Raw genomic sequence first — 21,912 nt, 5'->3', positions numbered from 1 at the left:
GCTCCCGGCTGCCTCCTCCTGCTCGGTTAAGAGTGTGCTCTGGTCTCCTACGTCACTTGTTACTCCTCCACCGGTTTTCCAGCTTCTAAAACATTCTTGGAGGGCAGCCCATGTGGCTCAGCGGTTTAGTGCCGCCTGCAGCCTATGGTGTGATCCTGGAGACTCGGGATCGAGTCCCATGTCGGGCTCCCCGCATGGAGCCTGCTTCTCCCTCTGCCTGTGTCTCTGCCTCTCTCTCTCTCTCTGTCTCTAATAAATAAATAGAATATTAAAAAAAAATAAAACATTCTTGGTAGGCACTCCTCTCATTTTCCATGGCGAACTTCTTCCACTGTACGTTTGTCACCCCCTTACTGTCATTTTCGCGGTGTTTTTAGGAGCAAGGGTTCCACAGGTGTTCGAGCTCCCCTGCTTTACAGCCTCCCACTGCACCTGAAATGGCTGTCGGTGGAGGGCACCTGGGTGGCTCAGTCTGTTGGGCGTCTGCCTTCGGCTCAGGTCATGATCCTGGGGTCGACCCCATGCCGGGCTCCCTGCTCAGTGGGATGTCTGCTTCTCCCTCTCCCTCTGCCCCTCCTCACCCCCCACTTGTGTTCTCTCACTCTCTCAAATAAAGAAAATCTTTTAAAAAAACTGGCTGCTGTCTCTGTGGCTATACCCCTCTTTCCCTCCTCCCATCACTTTACTTGTGCATTCTCTTTTCATTCCTGCCAGAGACTTGTTTATTTTACTAATTTTGGAGAACAAACTTTTTTGGCTTTATTGATTTTTCATTTTTCCATTTCCTTAATTTTTGCTGTCTTTATGATTTGTTTTTCTACTTTCTCTGGGTTTATTCTGCTGTGGTTTTTCTAGCTTCCTGAGTTGGTGCTCATCGTATTCTTTTTGAGGCTATACATATCCTCCTAAGCTACATCCTATATGTTTTTTTTTTTAAAGATGTTATTTGACAGAGAGCAGAGTGACAGCGAGCATGAGCTGGGGTGGGGGGTGGTTTGTGAAAAGGGAGAAGCAAGCTCCCCGCTGAGTGCAGAGTCTCATGAGACAAGGGGCTCCATTCCAGGACCCCTGGGGGTCATGACCTGAGCCCAAGGCAGACGCTTAATCAACCAGGCCACCCAGGCCCCCCCGTTCATTTGCACATGTAGTGTTTTCATTGTTGCTCAGCTCTGTTGTTAGGTTTTCATCATAATTTTTTTTTGCACCAGTTACCTGGAAGTGCATGTTAAAATTTACATCTGCACATTAAAATTTCCAAACATATGAGAGGATGTAATTTTAGTTTTATTGTGGACTAACGATTTTATTCTATCACAGTTGGAGAATGTGATTTGTACGATACCAATTCTTTTAGTACGGTCCTCCGCTCCTACCAACTGAGCTATCGAAGGCTCCGCTAAATTCCTTATTTGTCGAGACTGGTTTGGTGGCCTACGACATGGTGAGTTTTAGTAAATGTTCAAGGTGAACTTGAAAAGAGTATGCAGTCTCTAGTTTGGGGTTGTCCATTCATCGAGCTCGCTCAGTTTTTCCTATAGTCTCGCAAGCTTTGTCTTCTCGAGCTCCCGATTGCAGTGAGAAGTGGTGGGATGTATTGTGGCAAATGTCCTATTTAATTTTTCTTTTTTCTGCTTTTTGTTTGACAGATATTTGAGGTTCTACCATTAGGCAGGTGCACACATGTTAATGGTTAATGCTTGTGAGTTATTTCTTTAATCACGCAGTGACCTCTTTTATTCCTAACAATGATTTGTGCCCTGAGGTGTACTTTGTCCAAAGTTAATTTCTCTCCACTAACTTCCTTGTGGACAGGATCCGCTGGCTACGTCCCTTCCCATCTGTATCAATTACGGTTTGGTGGCAGACCACAGAACCATGCTAACTATGTAAGTTAAAAAAAAACAACAAGGATTTATCATCAGGTAGGAACGACCTCAACAATCTTCCGAAGAAAAGGAGGGAAAGCTCCTCGCCCTCCAGATTCGCTACCTCTCCCGGGATCGAGAACAAATCCTAACCCCTCAATTCAAGTCACACGTAGGCTATCTCCCATCCCCCAGATGGAACGCCAGGCACCTCCTCCCCAGGTTGTCCACTTCTATCTTCTATCACGGACTGTCCTTCCCTCAGCTAAGGGTGCCCTTGCTCCCCTGGCCACCTAAGCCAGAGTCCAAGGGTCACCTGGGCGGTCCCGCTCCACTCCCCCCAGAGTCTGACCCCTGCCCACATCTCGACTTTCGTCTACCCTCACTCTAGTACATCCGGGATTCCAAGCGTCAACACACCTTGCGTGGGCTGCTTTAAGTGGTTGCTCTCTCATCTCCGCCCCTATCTATCACCAATCAGCTCTCTGTATATACCATGCCTCTATTATCTATCAATCAGGTGTCATCTAGCTATCATCAATCAATCAATCAATGTCTCCGTCGTCTATTATCCATAGATCGATTTTTTTTTTTTTAGGTGAAATTCACATAACATGAAATCAAGCCTTTTAAAGGGCAGAGTTCGGTGACATTTAGTACGGCCACAATGTGTAACCGTCACCTCTACAGCTCCAGAACATTGCCCCGAAAGGAAACCCAGCCCCTGGCAACAGCTCCTCTGCTTTGTGTCGCTATAGATTTGCCTATTCTGGACATTTCCTACCCACGAACTCACACAGTGCGTGGTCTTCTGTGTCTGGCTTCTTTCACTTACTGTCATGTTTCTACAGTCCGTCCATGCTGCAGCGGGGCTCAAACCTCATTCTTTTTTAGCCAATAGCATCCTATCGTATTAGACAGACCACATTTGGTTGGCTCATTCCTGCTGATGGACTTCTGGGCTGTCTCCACTTTTGGCTTATCATCAAAAGCCCTGCTACGAACGTTCACGTCTAAGTTTCGGACTGAGCACCTGCTTTGAGCCTCACTTCCCTTCCCACGAGCAGCGGACGGGGACCCAGCTGTGCGCTCTCGCCTCCCCGCAGCATCACTGTATGCGGTTTCCATCCTGCCTCCCAAGGCCCCGCGCCTTCCTTCCTCTCCCTCCGCATCACATTGACCATGATGCCCTGTGGCGTGCTCAGCATGCACCTCTGGGCGTCCCTACGAGTGTTCCCTCTCCCTAGAAGGTCTAGGACCACTTCTTCACTGCAGCCCTCCTCCCGCTCTGTGCCTGCCCTGCAGCCCCCCAGCCCACTTTGCAGCTCACGGCTTTTCCCACAGCATCTTTCCAGAAGCTCCTCCTGCAGGGACCGGGCAAGCGTCCTCTCCGCTCCACCCCAGCACCTGGCCCACGATTGCTCCAGAGTCCTGTTTGTGCTCAGCCAATATTTTTGTGAGATGTTGCTAAATCTACCTCCCCACCGAGTCAGCTGGAGAATATGCTGAGCTGTGTCTTTGCGTGGGGGCAGGGGTGGCAGTGCCTCCTTCCACCCCAGGCAACCTCATGCTCCTCCCCGTCTGCCCCACAAGCCCCGCCAGAGAAACAGGCCAGGAGGCAGGACTGCACTTTCTGTGGGAGGCTTTTACTGAGGGATTGAGGGATGCTCCCCGGCCAGAGGGCAGAGGACCTGGAAAGGCACATGCGGTGGCTGTGGTGGGGTCTCCCTCTTGGGTGGGGGCCGGCTCTGCAGAGACAGCTCCCCTGGCTGACCCCTCTTTGGCACTGAGCTGGGCACACAGGTGCCCTCATGCCCGGCAGCCCCAGCCCCTGTTTCCCCGTTCAGTTGGCCTGTGCCCCCCACCCCACCCCGGGAGGTGGCTGGCAGTGTACGCTGGTGGGGCAACAGGCCACCGGGGGCTGGCTCAATGGCTGGCAGGGTGCTTGTGTTGGCAATCGAGATGGCTCCCGACGGGACTCCAGTAAATTAGCTTGTAGAAGGAAAGAAGGCCAGGGGCCAACAGGAGCAGGGGCTACATTCTTACCAGCGCTTGCTCAGAAATGTTGTGCAATCCTTCCTCCCGAGGGCTCTTAGAGACAACCGGCAGGGAGAAGGGGTACACGCGAGGGGCCCTGTCTGGCTGCTTCTATGGCAGGAAGGGTGTCCCGGGGGACGGGAGCCTCGCTGGGCCATCCGGGCGGTAGCAGTGGATGGCCCGTGGGGTCTCCAAGGGACTGAAGAGGAGGGCGCTGGGGGGACCGTGGCGTCAGGAGAGCAGGGCCCCAGAAACGCAAGGCTCTGCACGGACTGGCTGGCGGTGCGAGTGGGGGGCTCATCTCCACCCCCGCCCCCAGGAGAGAAGGCAGGACCACCTGGCCCGGCCAGGGGAGGGGGCCCGGGGACAGGCACGTGGTTTTGCCGGCAGTCCTCGAAGCGGGGCAGGCCTGTGGCCAGGAGGCCTGGGAGGGAGAGGCATGCAGGGTGGGCCCGCGGCAGGGCTGGGTGCAGGGGTCGGCGGGCAAGTGCCGCTGTTTCCTTCGCGTGACTGCAGGGCTCAGGGGGGGACGGCACCCTGGAGGACCCCGGAGCCTTGGCCCAGGATTTGGCAGAGCTCCTGGAGGCGCCGCTGCATCTTGGGGATGCCCGCCAGCTGCTGCTCCAGCCGCTGCTTCTCCTCCGTCAGGCTCAGGCGGGCGGCAGAGTCCAGCTTCTCGAACTTCCAGCCGCCCTCCCCGTCAAACTGGAGCAAGTGCGTGTGGTACTTCCTGGGCCGGCAGAGGGACGGGGGCAGGGGCTGTTCAGCAGGAGACACTTGGCGGGTCTCTCCCCAGCTGCCAAGGCGTGGGCGCGCATGTGAGAGCGAACGCGGGCGGGGAGGGAGGGCACCTACCAGAGGGAGGGCCGGTGGGTGATGGAAAGCAGGGCAATGCCAGCGTCCTTGGCCGCCTGGAAGATCTTGCCTTCCACGTCGATGCTCACGGCGCTGGTGCACTCATCCAGAAGCGCGTACTTGGGCCTTGGGGTGGGGTCGAAGGCGCCAGGCTGTGGGGTCCTTCCAAGCCTCGGCCTCCCCCGCCGCCACACGGTGGGCACCCCGCTCGGCCTACCGGATCCCGCTTCTTGGGGCTACGGTGAGGCCTCCTCGGGGCACCCCCCACCTGGCTGCCCTGCCCGGGCCCCTGGACACCCCACGCTGCCCCTGGTGCCCGCTGCGGGCTGGGCGCCCGAGGGAGCCCCGCTGCCCCCCGACAGCCCAGCTCACCTGTGGTAGAACATGCGGGCCATGCCGATTCTCTGCTTCTCGCCCCCCGACAGCACGTCCTTCCAGTCGCACACGGCCTCCCAGCCTAGGCAAGGACAAGGGGCTTCTGTTCAATTCCGCAGGGGCTGTCCCTGACCCAGGGACAGTGGGAGGGGCCGAAGATGCTAGTGACCGTGGGATACGGGGCTCGTGTGGCCCAGATGCTTATCCATCTGCAGGTGACACTTGAACAGTCAAAAAAGACTTGGGGACAGCATCATGTCCCCTCCAAGACATGTGGGACCCCCATGCCCCAGGGCCTCCTGGGAGCCACGGCCTTCCCAAGGGGCCCGCTGTCCGAGGTCGGGGGGCTGCGCCCGGATCCCACGGACCTGCCTCCTGACGTCACGGGGCCCTCTGGACCCCCAGAGGGTGGCCACGGGCAGACGCAGGGCGAGGACCGCCGCCCGCGAGCCGGGGACCCAGGCCCGGCACGGTCTCGATCTCAGCCCGGAGACCCCTGCGCTTCCGGCCGCGGCCCTGGAGGGGCTACGTGGCAGGTGCTCGGCCACCGGGGCCCCGTGTCGCAGCCGCCCTGGCCGACGCTCGCAGGATGCACGCAGGACGCGGCGGGCGCGGTGCTGAGGGCCAGCCAGCGCTTCCAGCGGTGGCCCAGTCCCAGGGATGCCGCAGGGGTCTCTCCAGAAGGCTTCTCACCCGCAGGGACCGGCTGCTGGTGTCATCGCCGGGTGCCAGGGCCTCAGCAAGTCTGAGCAGAAGTGAGTCCTCGTGTCCTACCTCCACTCTGCCTCCCACGGGCCTAGAAGTTTTGTCAGGCCGTGTGGCCACCCACAGAACACTCTCCTCGGTAGCTTGTCTGGAGGTGACGTGTGACCATGTGACTGAACTCTGGCCAGTGGGGTGTAAGCGTGTTACACGTGTCAGCTTCTGGAACTTTCTCTCAAAGACACAGGGCGGGTACCCCTGGCCCTTTCCCCCACGCTGCCCCTTTCTCCATCCCGCGGCCTGGGATGTGACGTGATGGCTGGAGCACCCGTCTTGCACCAGGAGGTGACCTTGGGAATGGAGGCCACACACCGCTGAGTGACCCGAGGGGCCCTCACACGGCTGGGGATGCGCCTGCTTCCCTCAGGACGTCTGTGTCGCGGTAAGATAAACCTGCGACCCATCTGAGCCCCTGTTGGGGGGCGGGTTCTGCTACTCGCAGCCGAACTCAGTGCTAACAGCCCGGGGGGGCCCCCGGAAGACAGGAGGAGGGGTGCGCTCCCAGGTGCGGGGCGGCTGGAACATGAAAGACAGAGGGAAGCTGGGGATGAAGCCCGGGGGTCCACGGCACCCAGGGGAGGCCCGCGAGGGGCGGCGCCACCCAGTGCCCCAGCTCGGGCCAGCCGTCTTTGTGACACGGGGGACGACACCCGGGCAGGAGCCTCGGGAATCACCTGCGGTTCCCTGCAGGCCTGCTCTGAGCCCTGATGGGGCTCACGGTGGCGTTTACTGCTGGTGCTGAGAGAGGGACCGGTACCTGCCCTTCTCGGGAGGAAGAGTCAGGGGCCCAGGTCACTGCTTAAGTAAGGTCAAGCGCCCCTTAAGGGATGGAGGCAGGGGTGGGACCCCACTTGTCAGATTTCCCAGAGGAAACTGGGCCCAGCCCCACCTTGGTTTCTCCCCTGCGGCTGGGCCACCCTCCCCGCCTCCTGCCCTCTGGGCACCATGGGTATTTGCAGACAAGCCCGGTAGGCCCTCGAGCAGTGCCTTCTCCGGCTACCAGGCTGTCCCTGCACTGCCGCGGGCTCCTACCCAGGGGCTGGCACCTCCAGGGCTCTGTCCTGCCTCCCACGCCGGGGGTCCTCTGCACACACACCTCGTGCTCACCCAATCCCCAGCTGCCCTGCTCATGCCCAGCGTCCGTCCTCTTGCTGAAATGTGACACTGACCTGTCACGTCCCTGCCTAGAAGCTTCCAAAGGCTTCCTTCACTGTCAGGGAAAGCCCGGGCTCCCCGCTGGGCCCACTGGGCCCTCCCTGCCATGAGCCCCAGAGCCTGGAGAGGGTGTCCTGGGCCGAAAGCGAGCGCGCCCGCTGGATGCCTCCCCTGCCTCGGGGACTCAGGTCCACACTGGTGGGTGGGGCTTCCAGGGCTCCTAGCACTTTGGACTCCTGGACGGCGGGGCCGTGTCCCTCCGGGGCCGGGGCGGGGGTGGCGGGGGGGAGCAGCAGCAGGCCCTTCACCTGAGTGTTGGGACAAAGGGCAATGTTGAGGGCTCGCTCCGTGGCGCTGCCAGGTGAGACGCGCCGCCGCCTCCCTACCTCCTTCCCGCTGCAGGATGTGGTTCAGGTGCACGATGTCCAGGATGGCTTCCAAGTGCTGCTCCGAGTAGCCTTTCCTGCGCATGTCCTCCACGGAGTCTGGGTAGATCACCTGGTCCCGCAAGGAGCCCACGGACATGTAGGGCCTGTGGGAAGGCTGCGTGTCTACCCGGGGCAGGGCTGCCCTGTGCGTCAGCGGGGCCCTGTCACCGGCCCTGGTTGCTGGGGGCAGGGCCGACCCCCGCTGCTAAGCGACCCGGGCAGTGCTCACAAGCCCCCTGCACGCACGCTCACAATGTGCACCCCCACACCCCCACACCGTACAGCACACGTGCACAGATGCCTCGCACCCCCCTCCTGCGCGTGCACACCCCCCCCCCCCCCAGCTACCAAGTTGCCAGGTGAGTAGGCCACGGCCCGACGGCAGGTGGAGGCACCATGGCCCCTCCGACTCCGGGGCCACGACCTCGCTGAGCTCTCCCGATGCCCCCCGCTCTGCTGCTCCTGGGTGGCAGGTCCCACGGGTGAAGGGGTAGGGGCGGAGCGGCGGGACCTCCCCTCACCTCTGAGGGATGTAGAACATGCGCTGGGGCGGGGGCTTGTACAGCACGCCGCCGTAAGTGGGCCAGAGACCGCCGAGGATCCGGAACAGAGAACTCTTGCCGCAGCCGTTGGGGCCGGTGATGAGCAGGTGCATGCCTTCTTCCACCTGCGGAGGCAGCGGTGCTGGTACCTGGCGGGGGGGGAGGGGGCTGCACGGGCCTCCGTCCCCTCCCCCGGGGCCCCCATCCGGGGCCGTGCCCAGGCTGGTAGGCAGGCCATTCTCGGGGTCTTGGTGTCGGACAGCAGGGCATGAAGGATGAGGTGTGGCAGCCAGAGCCCTAGCCAGACGCCTGTTTGGGGTCCGGGCCTGATCCCTAAGCCCCTGCCATGCACCAGAGAGCAGGGGGCCAGCGTGAGGAAGGCCCCAGGAGGTCAGCGGCACCCTCTTGCCCGCCGTCCCAGCTCACCAGGACTCCCAGTGTCTTGGCTTCCCAGGCAGACTTGCTCTCCCGGGAGGCCCGGGCCCGGGCCAGGGGCTTTCTTTCGAGTTCTGGGTGGACAGTGATAACCCCCCACTCTGTTCCTAATGCCTGGCTAGTCCCCCTTCCCCCTGGGCCTCTCACTGCCCCCGCGGGTGCTAGGGCGCTGGCCGGAGGCCGCTGTGACCCCTGCGCTCAGCGTGAAGGGCCTCGGGCTCTCCAGTTAGCCCACTACACGGTGCCCACTGGCCTTAGGGAGATGCCTCCCGTAGGAGAAAGGCCAGCCGAGCTTGGGCGGAGTGTGCAGGAAGGAAGGGGTCAGGCGGCAGGGCACTGAGGCCACAGCTCCCCCCCTCGCCAGGTCCGAGTGGCAGTGTTGTGGATTGAGCGGGATCGCCCCCAGACGCGTGTGTTATGGTCCTAACCCCCGAGACCTCAGAACGTGACCTTATTCGGAAAAAGAGTCCTTGCAAATGCAGTCAGTTAAATTTAGATGAGCTCATCCTGGAGTGGGGTGGGCCCCTCATCCGCTGTCACCGGTGTCCTTAGCAAAAGGGGACTTTTGGACACGGAGACGTGCACACGGGGAGCAGGCCACGTGACGAGGAGGCCGAGACCAAGGTGAGGCTTCTGGGAACACCACTGATGGCCAGTATGGCACCCGGACTGGGAGCGGCCGGGAGCAGACTGGGAGCGAAGCGCTTCTGCTGTCCGAGCCCATCACTTTGTGATCCTTTGTCAAATTATAAATGCCCTGGGGCGGGGGGGGGTGCTGGGCCCCCCTCCTCCATGGTGGATGCGCAAGGGCCAGTGCCTCAGGCCTGGCTCCCCCCCCACCGTGGCGCCCCGGCGGCCTCCCTGGTCCTCTTCCCCGGGCCTCTCCCTCCTCCGCCGACCTGCCCCACGGCCTGGCCCATCATGACCGGGAACTGCTCCCGTCTGTTCCCGGCATCTCCCAGCCCCCGAGCCCAGCTTCCGCCTCGCCCCGCACCCCGGCTCCTCCGTCCAGACACCCCTCCTCACCTGGCCTTGCTCCCTAACCAGCTGCACCCTGGAGAGCCAGGGCCCCTGGTCTTTGCCTACTTGGCTGCCGCTGGGCCTGCAGGGAAATCGTTTGCCTTGGATAAACCAGCCATTGGTGGCTCCCTGTCACACCCCAAGAGTGAGCACGGCCAGGGGCGACGGGGATCACGCCACCGTCCTGTGCCGCTCAGGGTAACGGAACGTGCCCAGCCTCCAAGCGGCTCTCGGGGCCCCTCTCGGCAGACCAGGGCAAGGAGCCCCCACTGGCCCCAGCAGCCGCTGACCCTCCACTCGCCTCTCCCCAGGTCCTCCCCGCCGGGCCCCGGCTCCAGGCCACCCAGCTGCGGCCCCTCGGCTCCCCGCTCCTGCCACCACTGCCTGCCTCTGGGGGAGGCCTTCTTCCTCATGCTGCCCACCTCCCCGAGCCCCCGTGCAGCTTCCTGTGACCTCTGCTCACCTCGGGGATAGGACCATCCTTCCCGCGGCCCCCACGGGATCCCGCGCAGCTCACTGGGACCTTGGCACTACTTTAGGGGACCCGGCGTGGGGCCTCCCTGAAGGCAGTGCCCGTCCAACTTACGTCTGCTTCCCAGTGCCCAGCCCAGGAAGGAAGGAACGATTCCCTCTCACTGCTTACACGGACCGCCCCAACCCCAGGCCTCTCCTTCTATCAGGCCCCGACCGTGTCGGAAGCTTCAACTAGGGACGCCGGAGACTGGTGGGTGTTGGCCTCCGGGGCTTCCTTTCTGCAGACAGCCTCTGCAGTGGCTGGGAGCCCTCCCGCCGGGCCAGGCTGTACCCAGCACACACCCACGCTGGAGGCTCCTTAAAGCAGACGGAGGGGACCCTAAGCCCAGGTCACTGGAGGAATCTATTTCACCATAGTTACAGTTGAAGCAGAGCGCCCAAGTCCTGGGCTTCTCGGGGATGGGGGCGGGGGGGGGGGGATGGCAACATAGGGCCAGGGCCAGGAGCCCCTGGGTGCCCCTTGGCTCCTCCTAGTAGTCGCTAGTCACTTTTATGACTCTGCTGCGATAGAATCAACAGTCAGAGACACGTTGGCATCTCACCTTGACCTTAGCCCACTAGCCAAGTAGATCTGGGTAATGACAACACATCCAGGCCCAATAAGCCAGACACCGAGGGTTGGGGCTTGCAGCTACAGAAGGTTAGGCCCAGGGCCCCATAGCTGAGCCCAGCCAGGCCAGCACTCCTGGGTCAGGCGACCCCCCACCCCGTCCCCCACTTGACCTACCCTGATATTGAGGCTGGCCACCACCACCTCTCCCGTGGGCGTGATGATGGGGATGTTCTCACAGATAATTCCCTGTTCCACATCTACCACTTGGCCTGGAGAGAGAACGCAATGAAGGAATAGAGGGAGCAGCAGCACTCCCTCTGCCTTCTGGTGGGTTCCACGTGCCACTCCACCGCTAACGGCATGCCAGTGTGTGGTCCGGGGACCCTTGGGAATATGGGTCTTCCGGAAGCCTGCCCCCAACCAGCATGTGGTGCTCTCCTCTGGACAGGGGAGGGGCAATGTCACTTCTCTGGCTTCTGGAACCTGAGGCACGGAGTCCACCTTTGCTCTGTAAAACCCTCTGCTCCTGGCACTATTTTAATGGCAGCTTTGACGTTTGGGCCCCTCTTCCACAGTACCCGGCCCCTGCTGTAGTCTCGAACTTTCGCTTGCTGCCCACATGGGAGAGTGATCCCTTCTACTCAGGGACTGCATCTCCCTCTTTTGCGAAGAGAAACAAGAGAAATCTCTGGCCAGAGCACCGGGAAGGAGCTGGCAAGTGAGAGGGATGACTAGCAGCTACCACTCGGGGAAAGAAGGTGACGGGGGTCACGGCAGGCCCCGGAAGCCCTCCCTGGGACACAGCTCAAAGATCCTGCCCTCCGGGTGGGGGTGTCCGTGGGGAGCGCGCCCTTACCTCGGATCTGCAGGGGCCCCTCTACGTGGACACCAGACCTCGCCACAGCCCCGGGCCCTGCCTGAGTGTCCTCCAGCTCCCCGGGCCTCTTGAAACGGCAGTGCTGGACATCTTCAAATACCTGGAACATCTCGTGTACTCGGGCTGTGTAGCCGGCCAGCTCTGTCACCTGCGGGGATGGTGACCTGGCTCAGACACTGCCAGCTGGGGGAGCGGTGGGAGGCATGGCAGGGGGCGGTGCTGGGCTGGGGGGTACCTCCTTGTAGGATGACATGATCCGCTCGATGGCATCCGCAGCAGCTGTGAGGAGGTTGCGGGCAATGGTGAAGGCCTCCGTGCGCTCGCTCACGAGCTCCTCCTCCCTCATCTCCAAGGCTGCCTTCTTCACTGCCTCTGAGTCTATGGGGCACAGGGGAAAGGAGGGGACTGTGGGAAAGCAAAACTGACCCCCTGGGGAAAAGAAAAGTCTCTCCAGCAGATGGTGCTGGGACAACCGGGTATCCACTTGCAAAAGGATGACCCCTGCTTCACACACCCCCAAAACTAACATATGGCTCCTTAAACATGATGCCAAAAGCACAGGCAACAAAAGAAAAACAGATCAATGAGCTTCATCAAAATTAAAACTTTTGGGGTTGGGACGCCTGGGTGTCTCTGGTTGAGCACCTGCCTTTGGCTCAGGGCGTGACCCTGGGGTCCCGGGATCGAGTCCCACATCGGGCTCCCCAAAGGGAGCCTGCTTCTCCCTCTGCCTGTGTCTCTGCCTCTCTCTGTCTCTCTCTGTGTCTCTCATGAATATATAAATAAAATCTTTAAAAAAATTAATAAAAAATAAAACTTTGGGCAGCCCCGGTGGCTCAGTGGTTTAGTGCTGCCTTCAGCCCAGGGCGTGATCCTGGAGACCCGGGATTGAGTCCTACATCAGGCTCCTTGCGTGGACCCTGCTTCTCCCTCTGTCTCTCTGTCTCTGTCTCTCTCTAATAAATAAAAAAAAATAAATAAAACTTTCGGGGGCACCAAAGGGAACCATCCGGAAAGTGAAAAGACAGCAGCCTATAGACTGGGAGAAGACTATCTGCAAATCACATATCCGAGAAGATCTCGGATCCAGAATACCGTAAGGAACCTTTTCCACTCAACAACAAAGAGAACCCGATGAAACCGTGGGCAAAGGATCTCAACAGATGATTCTACTGTATTCTGAGATCTACAAATGGCTAAGAAGCACGTGAAAAGATGCTCAACATTATTAGTCATCAGGGAAATAGAAATCGAAGCCACGGGGAGATACCGCCCCACGCCTACTGGGATGGCTGGTGGGGATGTAGGATGGTGCAGCTGCGTGCAAACCAGCCAGGCAGGTCCTCCAAAAGTTCAACGTAGACTTCCCACGGAACCCAACAACTCTCCTCCCGGGCATGCATCCACGAGACACAAAAACACGCGTTCACACCAAAACCTGTACACAAATGGTGATGGCAGTAGTGCTCGTAATCATCAAAACGTATAAACGACCCGAATGTCCACCAGTGAACGAACAAACTGCGGTACGCGTAAATAATGGACGATTATTCGGCCATAAAAAGGAGGTGCTGATTCACCCTACAATGTGGATGAACCTTGAAAATGTGATGCTGAGTGAAAGAAGGCCGACACAGAAGGCCACAGATTGTGTGATTCTATTCATGTGAAATGTCCACGAGAGGCAAATCCACAGCAAGAGAAAGATGAGTGGGTGCAGGGGGCTGGGGAGTGCTGGAGAGTGACTGCTAATGAGTCCAGGGTTTCTTTTTGGGGTGATGATGATGTTGTGGATTTAGTGGTGATGGTTGCACAATTTCCTGAATATATTAAAAACCACTTAATTGTACACTTTAAAAGGCTGAATTGTACGGTATGTTAATTACATCCGAATAATCTGGATCAGAAGATGAGCCGTAAGCATTTGCCTTTCTTTTTTGGCACAACCAGCTCCTTTTCCCTAAAGTGCCCTCGCTCTGTGTCTTATGCTAAGGATGGCAGCCCCTCTCGGGGCCACACCTGCACCCCATCATCCAACACCCAGAGCCGTCGTCCCCCCGAGTCTTTCCAACATGTGTGTCCCTTTTGGACCTCGTTTCTCCCTCATCTCATGCCTCGACACTGTATTCTGTGGCCCTCGTGAGAATGGCCATCCTCGACGCCCCTATTTCTCCCTGGGAGCCTGTTTCTGTCTCGACTTGCTTTTCTAGTTCAGTCTAGACTCCGTGGTTGCTCCCTTTAATCCTCTTCTGTCAGTGGCCTTGATTCCCTTGACCCTTAGAGCTCCTGAGTGGGCAGGGCTTTTACACAAGGAATGTTCTGGAAATGGTGATGGGGAGCAAGGGGAAGGCTGACTCTGAGCGTCCTGGGGTGTGGGAGAGTGAGCAGTGCTCACTGGGGTATCCAGGGGAAGCTGAGGCTCCTGGGGCTGAAGTGGTGGGAAGGAATTTCCCATGATGGGCCCAAGGACTCTATCCGGGGTGGGGGCATATGTCAATATGTCAATTCAAGGTGGAAGCCTTAGAAATATGACGGCAGAGGTGGGGTGGGAAGGTGGGAAGGCAGAGGTGGGGTGGGAAGGTGGGAAGGCAGAGGTGGGGTGGCCTCAGGGCAGTACAGGGTGGAAAAGGCACGGGATGGACGGCCTGACTGCCTCGCATTGCCTTTTCTTGGGCCTGGCCCAGCAATCCAAGGAACAAGACACGGGTGGGGGTTAATCCTGACAGTTTATGGCCCTGGGCCTGCCTTCCCACTGTGCCCCCAGGGTCATAGCCCCCAACAGGCAGGGGGGACATAAGCTGTCCTCCCCAGACATCCTAAAAGCCGGACAGTGCTGCACAGAAAGAGAAACGGTTCGCCGTTGCTGGGGGCGTCCTGGCCACAGCGGGCACCTCCCCGGAGACAGCACCGACTGCCCTCTGTGGGCTTCCTCAGAGGCTCAGGCAGCTAAGACCAGAGCCCCGGGGCAGGACACCAGGCAGCCGTTCACGGTAAGGCCATCCTCCCTCTGGGCCCTCTGGCCTTGCAGCCCCGGCAGGCCAAAGGGATCTGAATTTCCCGCATTTGGTAAGTGTCTAACTCCTCCCGTAGATCCCCAGGGCCCCCAGCCTCCTGGAGGAGGCCCTCGGAGCCCTCACTGGCCACCGGGTCCTGGGGACACGGCAAGGACAAAACAGACAAAAATCCCCGCCCCCAGTGAGCACGCATAGCCTAACGTGACAAGAGTGACGACAAACCAAATAGAGAAGTGGAATAGACAGTGTGGTCGGCGGTGGGAGAGCAACGGGCGAGCGGGGAAGGAGAAGAGGGCGGCGGGGCGGTGGGTCCCCAGAGGAGAGAGCGTTCCCGGCAGAGCCCTGCTTCAGGGGAACAACGAGGAGGCCAGTAGGACGGCAGTAGTCAGGAAGGAGCCTGGGGACCAGACAGGGGTCTGGGGCCCAGGGACAGCTACAGAGGAAGGGGGCTGCAGGCGCTCCCTTGCAGAAACCACAGGTCGGTGTCCTTGGGATGGATTCCCATGCTCCAGGCCAGGGGTGCTGACTGGGCCCGGCACCTGTGCCTAAATCAAGGCCACCACCCTCATGTAAGGCCTTTGCAGCCGAAAGTAATATCCCCCTCCAGTTAGAGCCTTCCTCTTGGGGGTCACCCAGGGGCGGACAGGTAGCAGAGGGTCCAGAAGCCCCAGGGTAGAGACACAAATAGGGAGAGAATCAGACTTCTGGTTCTGAAACAAGTCAGGCTCTCTCTCTCTTATATGCAATTGAAAACCCTCTTACTACCAAACTGCATGAAAGAACACATCTTTAAAAAATTTTTTACAATAGGTTTTGTTTATTCTTTTTTTTTCAAGATTTTATTTATTTATTCATGAGAGATGGAGAGAGAGAGAGAGGCAGACACACAGGAGAAGCAGGTTCCCCACAAGGAGCCCAATGTGGAACTCGATCCCAGGACCCCGGGATCATGCCCTGAGCCGAAGGCAGGTGCTCAACCACTGAGCCCCCCCAGGCGTCCCTATTTATTCTTTTTAAGTAAGCTCTACACCCAACGTGGGGCTCCAACTCACAACCCTGAGATCAAGAGTCGCCCACTCCAGCAATGGAGCCAGCCAGGCGCCCCAAAGTATAACACCTTTTCAAGCAGAGCTGTGCTCCAAGGGAAGCAAGGAAATTTCCAGGAGCACAAAGAGGAGCCAGTATTCGGGTGCTCCCGTGAAATCTCCAGAGATGGGAGAAGACAGGGAAGTCTCTCTTGCATAGCTGGGGCTCTGGGTGCACCAAACAAAAGGTCTCCCCTAAGAATATGTAATTATGTGTCTGGAGTTCAAATTAATACCGCTGCCAAGGTCACGAGCCCCTCCTCCCCAAGCCGAGAAGCTAAGGCGAAAGGGCCTCCAAGTGGTTAATTACCCTGGCAGGCAGGTGTGTGTGGCCTGAACAAAAAAGCAAGTACACACCTTGCTGGGGAATGACCCCCCAGTTAGGCCACGCAGGGTTCCCACGGAAGTCTGGTAGCAACACCCACGGGGAAATGATCCACTGTGAGTGAACAGCAGCCGGTGGAAAATAAAGCTGGTTTACACGCCCAAGAATCCCCAAGCTGGACAGACACCATGGAGCGTAAAAAAGGAGCAGTCCAAGAATTGAGAGAATCAGACATCTACGAAAACAGTTTGAAATTCCTATTTGAGGGACGCCTGGGGGGGGTCAGTGGTTGAGCATCTGCCTTCAGCCCAGGGCCTGATCCCGGGGTCCCGGGATCGAGTCCCGCATCGGGCTCCCCGCATCGGGCTCCCCGCACGGGGCCTGCTTCTCCCTCTGCCTGTGTCTCTGCCTCTCTCTCTCTGAGTCTCTCACGAATAAATAAAAAAATCTAAAAAAAAAAAAAAAAAAAAAGAAATTCCTATTTGAAAAAAAAAGATGTCTGTTTTCAAATTTCTGTGTGAACAAGAAGCAAAAAGAACTTATAGAAATAGTCACTGAAATTTCAAAAAATTTCAAATCAGATGCAGCAAAAGAAAAAACGGATGGACAAGTGAGCATAAAAGATCTGTGGGGACGGCCCCGAATTCATACGGCAAAGTGGTGAGGAGTCGCAACGGAGTCAGTGAGAAGAAAAGAGTAAAAGAAGGAGACCAAGGCCATATTTGAAAAGATCACAGCTGAGAATTTTCCAGAATGACAGGACACCCTGAATATCCGAAAGCCATACAACAAATCCCAAGCAGGATAAACAGAAGCCTACAGGTAAATACTTCACAGGGAAGCTGCAGGATGCCAGGGAGGAAAGTCCAGAAGTAACCAGAGAGACAATGCAGACTGTCCAACAGGGACAATGGAATATTGTCAAGGGGCAGAGATAGTAATCGTCCCCCCAACTCCCACACCCAACTAAACGTTAGTCTAGGAAAAGAGTAAAATAAAGATGTTTTCAGACAACAGAACAATCTCAATGTTTCCATAACAAAAGCTTTGTGGGGGGGAAAAACTTCTAGAAGACGTCCCTCTGGAAGAAGGTAACTGGGCTGTGGGAAAGGACCAGCGAGCAAAGAAATCGGTGACCAGAGGGCTGAATTTAAACACACATTGACCCAATCAAGCAAGAAGCAAAGCGTAAAAACAACAGGAAGGCAAACTTGACCCCGGGCTACATCACACATGGGCAAGGCGGGGCCCTGAGCTAGAAGATTCTAAAGGCTGGGTGGAGGAGGAGCTCGCAGTTAGCGCGTGTTAACCTTTCAGAGGGCGGCCACCAAAAGACTGCCAGCAGAGGGACAAAGGGGAATCCTGATGACCCAAGAGCTAGAGTGACAAGCAAGGTAGGCTTTCCGGTCTCTCCTCACCCCCACCGCAGGCCTTAGGGCCGAGGTCCACGCCCGTCTATACCCGCGGCAACCCACGAGAGTTGTTTTAGGCACAGGAAAGCCAGGGCCCAAGCGACGAAGGAGCCGAAGCTGATTCCCCCTCCTTCCACTCCCAGGTGGCGGCGAGCCGAGGCCAGGACCAGGTGGGCGAGGGTGCGTGCGTCTGAGAAAGGGACACAGGGGCTCCCTGAGTCACAGTCCCCAGGCTCAGCGGCGCGGTGCCACGGGGCGTGGAATGGCGGAGAGGGGAGACAGGCCGAGCAGAAGGCAACCAGGAGCTCCGGGACCCCGGCAGGGGCGCGGGCCTAGCAGAAAGGGCAGGCAGGTCAGCCAAGCTCCGGGGCCTCCCCAGCCCGGGAGGACAGGCTAGGGTTCGCGGCCCGGCCCCCTGGGACGCCGCGGCTCTCACCTGACTCCGAGTAGCCCGTGGCAGTGATTATGGGGACGGCCACCATGAGCAGGCCCGAGGCGCTCCACACGTACTTCATGAGGAACTGCTCCAGCATGATGTACCACAGGCGTTCCAGCAGGATAAGGTTAATCTGCGAGGCCAGGTCCTGGTACGAGTGCTGCAGCAGAGCGAGCTCCACCTGCGGAGGGCGGGAGAGGGAGGCCGGGCGGCCTCCTGGTAAGGCCCACGGGCACCACCAGAGTCTCCAAGCACCGCTCGGACACGCTATGCCATTTGGTGGCCACGACAAGGGCAAGGGTAGGGGGTTACGACTGGGCCCTATTCACAGGGGCCGGTTTCGAACTTCGGGACTGCCTGACGTCATAGTACCAGGGTTCGGTCGCCACCAAGAAGGGCCTCCCCACCCCCACCTTCCGAGGCCCATGGCCCCATCCTTTCTTTCCACCACCTGTCTAGCTGGCATGCTTACCACACCCCTGTTTTGCCCCGCGCAGCTTTGGGGCATCTCTGGGCAACTGCTGGCGGGGAGGGGGGTGCTAACCCTAACTAAGCTGAGGGCGGCACGGGAAAGCAACAGGCGGTACTTGGGTTTGAGGAACTCAGTTCCAGAGTCTCCCCATCTCCTTGGGCCCCACTGCCCCAACCTGCCCAAGGTTCCCCTGGATGAAGACCCGACACCGTATTGTCCCCCCAGAAAGCTGAAGGGCAGGCTCCTCCGCCGGTGCCGCCCTTCCCTCCCCATTGCCGCAGGGGCCACCACCTGCGACCCCAGGTCGCTTGCACAGCCGGGGAAAGGGGCTCCCGCAGGGTCTGGAGAAGAGAGCGGTGAAGGGAACGGAAGGCAGACCAGAGGGGTCTGGAACTGGTCATGGCAAGGCGGCCATTCGGTGGTGGCTTTCTAGGCTCCTTACAGGGGTCTGTGCCCCAGCCCCGCCTCTCACCCCCGGCTGAGCCCAGCTGCCCAGCCTGGCACCGTCTCCGTTGCTGAGTACTTCCGCACCTGACTCTCCACTTGGCTCTCATCACACGCCACAGCGTGTGTGCTCTCACGTCCACTGGACTGTGGGACGACGAAGCCCAAGAGCCAAAGGGACCTGCCCGAGCTCACACCACTTGGAGGACTTGGAGGCAGCAAGAGGCGTGACTTTGCACCATCCTGGCGGAGCCATCAGCAGAGAACCAGGTTCTCATAAACCTGCTTTGGTGCTTTGATTTGCTGAGAAAGGTTCACCTTGTTCTCCAGCCAGCGGCAGTTTGTGTGTACGTGTGTACGCGAATGAAATCTAACTCGGCCTCCTTCAGGGAGCTCAGTGAGAACAGGACACTGTGATGTCCGCCCGCCAGCCAGCCAGTCACCTCTGCCCTAACCTGTTGAATGGAGCCTGGGCCAGTGTCCATAGGGACATCAGCTGGTGGAACTGGGGTGAGCCACGTGCCTGCTCAGTGAAGGCACCTGACGCACCCACGAGGGCCCATCACCCCACACCACTTTCCAGCCCTTGAGCCGAGGTGGAAAGAGACAGGCTGTGGACACACGCCGGGGCCCTCCTGCCCCTACCAGCCAGGTCTGGCACACTGATTGGCTTTGCATCGAGTCCAATCCCGGTTCCTGAAGTGAGCACGCCTTCTCCGAGCACCCTGGCAATCCAGGCTCGTGCTGGGAGCTGGCAGGAGCGCCAGCCGGGGCTGACAATGTAGCTGCGGGTAAAGTGCCAAGCGCCTCACCCAAGGCCGTGGCTGACCGCCAAGGCCCTGCAGTCCAGCATGCGGGAGACGAGACCCGGGTTGTAGCTGCAGACCAGGCATTTTCCCCCAACCTGGAGCCCAGCCCTACACCTGGGATGCCCGCTGTGCACAGTTTAGGGACAAGCCTTTAAGAAAAAAAATCACGGCCCCTGCCCAACGTGCAGCCAACGGGACGAGGTCGGGCGACAAGAGGCCACCTGAGCCGGGAAGGACACACACGGGCCTCCTCCAGGAGGCGGCTATACCGTTGTGCCTCGTGCCCTTCCCTCCAGAAGCCCTCGGGAACCGAAACCGGAGTCGCAGAGAGCAGGGCCCGAGGCAGCTGCAACCCCAGGCACGAGGAAGGGGAGGGGCGAGGCGAGATAAAGGGAGCACTGGCCCCGAGTAACCTTTCCCAGCGCCAGGCTCCCGGCCGGCCTGCTGGGGAGCTGCGCGCCTGGGACCCGGGCGGAAGGGCGGCCGCGCGGGGGGCAGGGTGGCCGCCGGCGGGCAGGAAGTGCGTCCCGCCGCGGCGGCGGCCTGGGCCGGGCGGGCCTGGGGAGGCAGCCGAGCAGGTAGCCAGGCCGCCTGCGGGCGCGGGCGCGGGCGGGGGAGGCTCTGACCCCGGGCGCCCAGCACCGCCGGGCTGCGGCCGCTCGTTAACGCCCGCTCGGGCTGAGTCATGCCCGTAACGCCGGCCTGCCGGGCCCACCAGCTGGGCCAGATGCCGGCCTTCAAAGGGCCCGGGGCCCAGCAGCCGGCCGTGCCCCCCCCCCCCCCGCCCCCGGGTCCCTGCTTCCAGATGGCAGGAGCCTCCTCCCGGCTGGCTGTAGGAGCGGAGCAAGCAGGGAGCTCCCGCACCCCGAACCGCTAGGCTCCACCGCCCCGAGGCCAGGATAAGCACCCCGAGGGGGGGAGGAAGCAGAAGTGGCCCCGGGCGGTCCCCACCCGGCCTTCCTGCTTCTCCATTTCTGGGGCCTAAGCCTGGCTGCCCCAGGCCCTGCCATCCCCAGGCTGGTCTTCTGTGGCCTACCCACACCTCTGGCCTCGGCCCCCGCCAGCGCTGCTGTCCGTGGCCGCCTGCCCCCCGCCTGCCCCCCGCCTGCCCCCTGCCACCGGCTCTCGTCTGCGCCCAGTACCCCGAGCTGCCCCACCTCGTGGCCCCCATAGAAGGCGATCTCCTCTGAGTTGGCCACCACTCGGGAGTGCATGTAGCGCAGCTCTCCCTTCCTCCGCGCCTCCTCTGCCACCAGCTCGCCAAACTTGGGGGAGAAGGCTCGCAGCACGTTGGCTGTGAGGAACACAACGAGGCCGGCAATGGCCGAGGGCCAGGCTGTGCCGGCCCCACGGGAGCGGGCCGCCCGAAGCAGGGTGTAGGCGGTCACCGCCACGTCCAGGAGCGGCTTGGTGAGGTTGGAGTACAGGTGGGCCACAGAGGCGGCAAAGGCCACCACATCCTCGGTCAGGGACTGGTCAGGGTTGCGAAGCCGCCCGTCCATGTTGCTGACTCGGTAGTACGTCTGCTGGGAGAAGTAAAGGCTGTAGGCATGGGCCACTAGACGGCTGCGGAAAGACAGGGCCAGCTGGCCCTCGAGGTACCGGATGGCACTGTTGATGAAGGTGGCAGGGAGCGCGATGAGCAGCCACTGCAGGAGCTGCCAGCCGAAGGCCCGCGGGTCCTTGCGCACGATGCAGCGGGCCAGCCGGCCGTCCAGGCGGGCCACGTACACTGACAGGAAAGTCCGGCTCACCAGGGAGGCCGAGTGCAGCGCCAGCAGCCCCGTTTCCCGGCACAGTGTCCTGGGGAAGAGCAGCCGCAGGAGTCCCAGGAGCCGCTGCAAGAACACCCGGTTCACGCTGGCCTTGGCCGCTGTGGCCCCAGACACCTCCTGCGTGGACTCCCCTGCTGGTACCTGAGGGCCCCTGGTTGCAGCCAGGTAGTGCCGCACCAAAGGGTAGATTTTGTGGGCTCCATAGGCCGTGAGGGCCAGGACCAGGGCTGTGCGCTTCAGCGTGGTCACCCGCGAGGACCGGGGGGTGGAGAGCACCGGCATGTCACCTGGGTTGGATGCACGGGGCTGGGACTGGTGCCTGAGGCAGAAGTCGAGGCAGGTGGCTGGAAGGGTTGTTGCTCTGACCCCCGGTTCCTTGTCTAGGCAACTGGAAACCTTGCAGTGGTTCCTGAGACTGTCGCGTTAGGCCACCGGGGCGGTGCTGGGGACCCTGGTGCGGTGGGCTCGGGGGCCCTCCAGCGTAGCGGCCTCTTCAGGCAGCCAAGGTGGAGAAACTTGTCAGGCCCCCAGCCCCTGGGGGCAGAGCCTCGGGGGTGGGGGTAGGGGGTGTCGGCAGAGAGGGCGGCTCTTCCTCTCCACCTCCTCCTCCTCCTCCTCTCCCGGTGGCGCCCCTTCCCGGGGCACCGGGCGCGTCCGTCCGCTCCGCAGCCTGGCTGAAGCCGACAGTGACTTCGCCACCCG

The 21,912-nt window shown here is 60.1% G+C and overlaps 2 protein-coding genes across 2 annotated transcripts in view; one reads left to right on the top strand and one right to left on the bottom strand.

The window, feature by feature from the left end:
- Positions 1 to 1,263: 1,263 nt before the first annotated feature.
- ABCD1 (ATP binding cassette subfamily D member 1) lies at positions 1,264 to 21,910 on the bottom strand. The gene is made up of 10 exons (XM_038588655.1): positions 20,593 to 21,910; positions 17,711 to 17,891; positions 11,674 to 11,816; positions 11,418 to 11,586; positions 10,736 to 10,830; positions 7,999 to 8,144; positions 7,436 to 7,581; positions 5,130 to 5,214; positions 4,758 to 4,883; positions 1,264 to 4,632 (listed from the first exon to the last, which is right to left on the bottom strand). Exons 1-10 carry the CDS (start codon positions 21,490 to 21,492, stop codon positions 4,422 to 4,424), a joined length of 2,202 nt encoding a protein of 733 aa, XP_038444583.1. The 5' UTR covers positions 21,493 to 21,910; the 3' UTR covers positions 1,264 to 4,421.
- Positions 17,123 to 21,912, top strand: part of BCAP31 (B cell receptor associated protein 31) — a 35,066-nt gene continuing 30,276 nt past the window's right edge. Inside the window, exon 1 of the mRNA XM_038588658.1 lies at positions 17,123 to 17,256. The gene's annotated coding sequence lies outside the window, so the exon portion shown is untranslated. The remainder of the gene's footprint in view (positions 17,257 to 21,912) is intronic.

Source organism: Canis lupus, chromosome X, assembly GCF_011100685.1.
Source record: "Canis lupus familiaris isolate Mischka breed German Shepherd chromosome X, alternate assembly UU_Cfam_GSD_1.0, whole genome shotgun sequence".
Taxonomy (NCBI): Eukaryota; Metazoa; Chordata; class Mammalia; order Carnivora; family Canidae; genus Canis; species Canis lupus.
The sequence above is the reverse complement of the archived record's forward strand: the minus strand, read 5'-3'. Positions and strand labels throughout refer to the sequence as shown.